The following is a 5992-nucleotide window of genomic DNA, read 5'->3' as shown; positions in this document are numbered from 1 at the left end:
GTCGTCCGTCTCCGGTTCCTTACGCCGGCATTGGAACTCATCGTCCTCGTCCGAGACTACAGGAATCACTACGGGATCTAATGTGCACAAGCAGAAAACGAGTTCCGCAATGTCAAAAAGGTTGTTGTGAGCGTTTCTGAATCACTTCGGGCCACCCCTTACCTTTGTCCTGCCGGTCGATGCTTCTTCTGGGCTTGTCTCCGCCGTCGTCCCTGGCGTCAGAAGCTCGGCGCTGCCGGACGACGGGGTTTGGGGTGTTGATCTTTGGAGGCGAGAAATAGACTGACCTTCTTCAGGCCGCGCTCCTTTTTGTGGCGCTTGTGTCGTCCCGACTTGAAGGTCTCCATGCGGCTCTTCATGTTCCTCTGGAAAACCTCTCGATCCTGCCGTTCTTTCTCGCCCGCCGGCATGAAATGGCGACTGTAGTGGGACTGGTACTGCGGCAGGACGACGTTAGAAGCGTGCGCAGAGACGCGGGCGGGTGCGAACACCTTACTCGTCTCCTGGGCTTGTAGAGATTTTCCGCCAGGACATGATGAGTCTCCGTTTCCTCTTCCACTTTTGCACCGGGAACCTTGTCCACGACCTGGAGGTCCAAACAAACCCCGCTGCCGTTTTCACGTCTGTAAAAAAACAAAAAAATATAACACAGACAATGCTGGCAAAAATGGGAGTGGCGGGCCACGCCTGCCGGGTGGACCGACAGGTAACTGGTGACGTTGGAGGCATCCGGGAAAGAAGCCCCGCTGGTCACGGAGGGAAGCGAGAGTCTAGCGGCGTTCACCACATTTCCACCCTGCGCACACGCCGAGATGAAAGCCCGTTGATATCACTTGGAAAAAGATGCAGTGGCATGGACAATTCTTTTTCTTGAGTTTACTCATAATATTTTCTACTACTTGACCAAAATACGGCAGAACACGCATTAAATGTCATGTCAATACTCTACTTTAATCTATGACTTCCAACAAAAAAAGGTTGAATATAAAATAAGCACTTGATGATGGAAAGGGGTTAGAGTTTCATTGTTAGCTGTTTAAATTGCATTTCTTAATAATCACCCCTATTGGTAAGTCCTCCGTCAATAAATGATGTAGATGTGTTTATCATAATAAGAAATGATGATTGTATAACATGATCATTGAAAAAAAACTGTCATTTTCTATCAATGTGAATTGGGCCCTCTCAGCCCAAATGGGTTGGACGTGGAGCAGCATCGATGGCAACGGCCAATAACAAGCAATGTATGGAGTTCATTTGACATTGATGACAAACATTAAAAGGAGTCGAAAAGGGAGCATTTGCCAGCTGAAATGCAAAGCAGAGGCCGACGGCTTGCCCGCCACGGCCGACGTGACGTTGACCGAATGACACCGGCTCCCAATGGCCGTCAAGTGCCTTGTCGGCGCCGGGCGGCCCGCCCCACCCACCTGGTCGATGACGCTGATGGCGTCTCGGATGTTGATCTTCTGATACGCCTCCCAAAGCTCGCTCTTCCTGTACGCCGACTTCCTCAGAAGGAGCTTGCTCAGGTAATTCTTGTCAAACTGTTCCCACCTGAGGCATACGGCGGCGACGAGCGGCCAAGATAATAATATGAAATAATCTGTGCGTCGGCGTCGAGGGACGACCTAAGTAATCCGTCCTACGGCGCCGATGAGACTGGCCCGGCGAGCAACTCACTTGTCCCGCCAGTGGTGGTAGCCCTGAAGACCGGCGATGTCCTCCACTGCCGTTAGGATGTGATCGAAGGCCTTTCAAGAAGAGAGCGTCCTTTTTGGTAAGGTGGAAAAACGTCTCGGCCAACTAATATGTCGATGACTTTTGGATGGATTTCAAAGTATCTGGATGATCTTTTTTCAGGAGCAATACAATACACCCCGGAGCACATCGGTGTGTCCCGGATCATTTGGATGAATTTTGATGATAACGATGCCGTGAAAAGCGTGGAAAAGATGACGAGGCCTCACCCTCTCGTGAATCTCCTCGTTGATGGTCGGTTTCCTGCTGGTGGAGCGAGGAACTTTCAGCCACTTGACCAGGGGCTTGATGGTCAAACCCTAAGGAATGGGTCGGGGAAGTTCTGTCTGGCTGCAGTGACCCATAAAATGGTGGCATACCATTGGTTTGGCGCGGTCTCACACCTGGAACATGACGGTGAAGAAGACCACCACAATGGTGGTGGCCACAAAGTAGTCTTTGGCCTTGACGCGTTGACCGTCCAGGAGGACCACCAGAGCGAAGGCCACCGCCCCCCGTAGCCCGCCATACGACATCACCACCTGGTCGATCTTGTCCAGCGGGACCAGGCGGAAACGGTTGAGCACCCAGGTTTGACCCATCACTCCTGGACAAAGGGAAGTGGTGTTCTTTCCGAAGGAAGTGGCAATCTCTCCGCGCACATTCACGTTCTTTCTACGGAATGTCCTATCTCGGCCACTGGAAGTCACATTTTCTTTGAGCATCAAGTCGCAATTTGGGCTCAGGGAGTCACAAGTCCAACAGAGGGAGTTACATTCTCTAAATAGAGAATCCAATCGCCTCCAGAAAAAGTCAGACCCTTAAGAAGGGAAGTCCCAAGAAAAATCTTTCCACTCCTGACCTACTTACTGACCTAGGGCTCTGAAGATGAAGATGAAGATGAGGGTGCACGCCACCAGGCCCGTGTCCCAGGCCCATTTGGACTTGTCCACGGCGGAGATGCCGAGGAAGATGAAGATGAGGGTTTCGGCGATGCTGGCCAGGGTCTTCATTGTGTACTTGACCGCCGTCCGAGATTTCTGCGAGATGTTGGCCTCCACGTACTTGTTGGCGCCGATGCCGCAAAAGGTCATCCTGGACGGACGAACGGACCTCCCGGCGCGTCAGGACAGAGGCGAGTCCAACAACTTGGGCGGCCGGGCCAACTCACGACAAGATGGATGACAGGGAAAACAGCTCGGCGGTGAGGTACGCCAGGTAGACCAGCAGCAGGACGAAGAGCGGCTCGATGATCCGGACCTTCTTGGTGAAGCGCGTCAGCAAGCTCAGGATGACGGCGAAGACCAGGCCCACCGAGGTGCCGCCCGCGCTCACCACCAGGAAGGACGCTAGGAGCCAAAAAAAGAAACACACACACACGTAAGGTCTCGGAACGCCGGAGCGCACTCGGGCGGAATGTGGCAGTCCGGCGGACCCAAGGGGGGGCCCACCCGGGGGGGGGCCAACCCCCTATTTGAGAACCACTGACCTACGGGAGAGTTAAGCCACCTTAAGCATCACACAATTGTTGGAGAAATGGCATAAATGAGATTGATCGGGAAGTTTTTTTGAACCAGTAACAATGGAAGCGCCTTGGAGACAGACGCCCACTCACCCATTCCTTTAAAGTAATCCGCCATCTGCACATTTTCTGTCCCGACTTCCACAAAGGAGATGTAAACCTTGTACAACACCTGGAAGACAACCCAAAATGGCTCATTGCAAACAAGGCCGCCCAAGGGGGCATGGCAGCGCAGCGGCCTGGCTCGCGTGTCGGCCGTCCGTCGCGTGTCGGGTCATCACGCTTCGCTAGTTGCCGGGATTAGCTCATATTCCGAGTTCTGATGAGGATTAGCGGGGCTAGCTAATCTGTTCAAAAGTCTAATCGTTAAATGCTCCACCGCCGCTGCCGACCAAGGGGGTTCCGGTCCATCCTAAATGGTTGTGGATTTATCGGAACGGCGATGAGTACAACCCCAAATACCTCAACTGTGCGCCGGGCCGTTTCCCAGGTTTAAGTGACGGATGGTCGGCGACGGGGGACGGAGAAGGAATAAGTAACGGGCGGCGCGCATTCCCGCGCCTCTTCCCGGCGACCGAGACGGACGGACGGAAAGGTCACGGTCGTTCGAGACGGACGGACGGAAAGGTCACGGTCGTTCGCGACGGAACGCTCGCCGCCCCGCAGCGGGGAAAAAAAAATACATCTTAGACGGAAGGAAGCGCATCATCACCACAGTGACGGCGTCGTTGAGCAGCGACTCTCCGAAGACAATGATGAAGAGCGTGTCGTTGACGTGAACCTCCTCAAAGACTGCCAGCACCGCCACGGGGTCCACCGCCGAGATCAGGGCGCCGAAGAGCAAAAAGTCCAGCAGCCCCGCCTCCACGCGCTCGTCTGCTCCGTCGTGTGGGAACAAAGAAGAAACAAGGTCAAGCATAAATGGCCAAAAACACAGGCTCGCGTTCAAAACAAAAAGGCGGCTACCGTCATTTCGACCAAAGGACCTCGGTCTCACCCTACTGCCGTCAACGGCGCCGAAAGCTGTAGTCTAGGGAAGCCTGAATGGCTGTGGTCCTGGAGGGCCCCTATCCAGTCGGTATTCCATGTCTCCCTCCACCAACATACCCCAATCAATAATCAGGATGGTGATTGAGCACCGGGACATCTCGCTGAAGAGTTGATCCCTTGATTCGGGTGTGGTGGAGGAGAGGGATATGGGAAAACAGACTGGAGTGTGGGAGGGAACCGGAGTACCCGTAGGGAAACCACACACACGCCCAGGGGAAAATGTAAACTCCACACAGGTGGACGTGACCTGGATTTGAACCCATCACCCTGGAGCTGTGAGCCCGAGGCGCTAACCACAATCCAAAAACATTAGTATCAAAATGGTGATTAAAGCCAAAGAGGAAAAAAAAAACATGGTTACAAAGAGAACTAGTAGTTACCATTTGCAGAGAAATTGTATACCCCTGGTTGATCAGTCAACTCGGGTCACGTGCTGTATATTTTTGGCTATTCATTTGTCAAATCTATAGCAAAGTAACCTTTGAACATTGGAACGGTTTCGTACGAATGCAAATGAAAGAGCGCCAATCTCGATCGACGCCACAGCTCGCTAAAAAGAGGCACGGTCACTGATTGGAATTCTCCTTCCAAATACTCCAGGCCTTTCAGCTGCTCGCCATCACGACACGGAAAGGGACTGACCGATGACTCCCAGGCGGTGGGCGGCGGTCAGCGCCAAGCCGGTGCCGAAGGCGTTCCACAGCGTGCCGGCCACGGCGTAGGTGAGGATGGCGCCCAGGTTGTCGAAGAAGAGGCGCGCCGGCATGAAGTAGCCGGCGTCGCCCACGATGGTGGGCAGCAGGAAGAGGAAGAAGAGGGCGGGCTCCAGCTGGTACGGCTGCTTGTCGTCGGCCAGCAGCGCCAGGCCGCCCAGCGCCAATCCCAGCAGGATCAGAAGCACGCTCTCGGGGACCACCCGCGTCAAACGCCGTGAAAGCTGGAACACTGAAAGGAGGAAACGCCATTGGCACGGTGCAAATGTCCACAAATGAAACCTGCTTCCTAAACATATCCCATGAGGCATGACGTCAGGAGGGACCCACAGATTTTGGCCACGCTGGCCACCAGTAGCCACACGGCGATGACGTAAGGCGTCTGCACGTAGCTCCACTCCCATTGCACCACCCGGTATCCCCCGCCGCCGTGGCCGTGCCCCTCTCGCTCTTCCTCTGCCTCTGCCGGGTCCGAGCTCGCCCTCGCCCTGGGCGCGAGGAAAAGCAGTGGCGGCAGCAGCAGCGCAGCGGACGCACGAGCGAGCATGGCGGCCACTTGATGCGTCTGGGAGTCCGCGGGAGGCGGGAAGGCTTTTAAATCCCAGGAGGTAGGCTTAGGGGCGGGACCTCAGAACCCCCATTTGGACCTCTGCGGACTACTGTGATTACTGCCTAAAAGTAGCCTTAAGGTGTGTTTTCCAAGTATCTTTCCTAGAATTCAAAAGACATCAATTACTTGCACAGCCAAAATACTCTGGAAAAAGGTCAAACAGCCCTCAAAGTCATCTAAACCAGGGATGTCAAACTTGTTCCTCATCGCGGGCCACATAAGACGCCTGGGTAGACTTTGCGGGCCGGACCATTAAAATTATAGCACACTTGGCTATGCATAACCCAAATATCACATCTTTCCTTTGTTTTGGTGTAAAGAAGCACAGGAACACATTGACATTTGAAATTTAACGCA

The 5992-nt window shown here is 53.9% G+C and overlaps 1 protein-coding gene across 2 annotated transcripts in view; it reads right to left on the bottom strand.

The window, feature by feature from the left end:
- LOC144193939 (sodium/hydrogen exchanger 5-like) overlaps positions 1-5770 on the bottom strand; it is a 6449-nt gene extending 679 nt beyond the window's left edge. The window contains exons 1-15 of one of the 2 annotated variants that reach the window (XM_077712620.1): positions 5356-5770; positions 4955-5257; positions 3975-4138; positions 3356-3434; positions 2912-3089; positions 2615-2835; positions 2145-2347; positions 1971-2060; positions 1684-1754; positions 1431-1557; positions 705-796; positions 497-623; positions 288-437; positions 163-232; positions 1-77 (exon numbers count right to left, since the gene is read on the bottom strand). The exon at positions 1-77 is cut by the window's left edge and continues 61 nt beyond it. In XM_077712620.1, the coding sequence (XP_077568746.1) occupies positions 1-77; positions 163-232; positions 288-437; positions 497-623; positions 705-796; positions 1431-1557; positions 1684-1754; positions 1971-2060; positions 2145-2347; positions 2615-2835; positions 2912-3089; positions 3356-3434; positions 3975-4138; positions 4955-5257; positions 5356-5572 (2169 nt within the window). In that variant the 5' untranslated portion in view covers positions 5573-5770. Of the gene's footprint in view, positions 78-162; positions 233-287; positions 438-496; positions 797-1430; positions 1558-1683; positions 1755-1970; positions 2061-2144; positions 2348-2614; positions 2836-2911; positions 3090-3355; positions 3435-3974; positions 4139-4954; positions 5258-5355 lie in introns of both variants that reach the window. The other variant, XM_077712619.1, reaches the window with a different exon arrangement.
- Positions 5771-5992: the final 222 nt, after the last annotated feature.

This window comes from Stigmatopora nigra, chromosome 3 (assembly GCF_051989575.1).
Source record: "Stigmatopora nigra isolate UIUO_SnigA chromosome 3, RoL_Snig_1.1, whole genome shotgun sequence".
NCBI classification, from domain to species: domain Eukaryota; kingdom Metazoa; phylum Chordata; class Actinopteri; order Syngnathiformes; family Syngnathidae; genus Stigmatopora; species Stigmatopora nigra.
The sequence above is the reverse complement of the archived record's forward strand: the minus strand, read 5'-3'. Positions and strand labels throughout refer to the sequence as shown.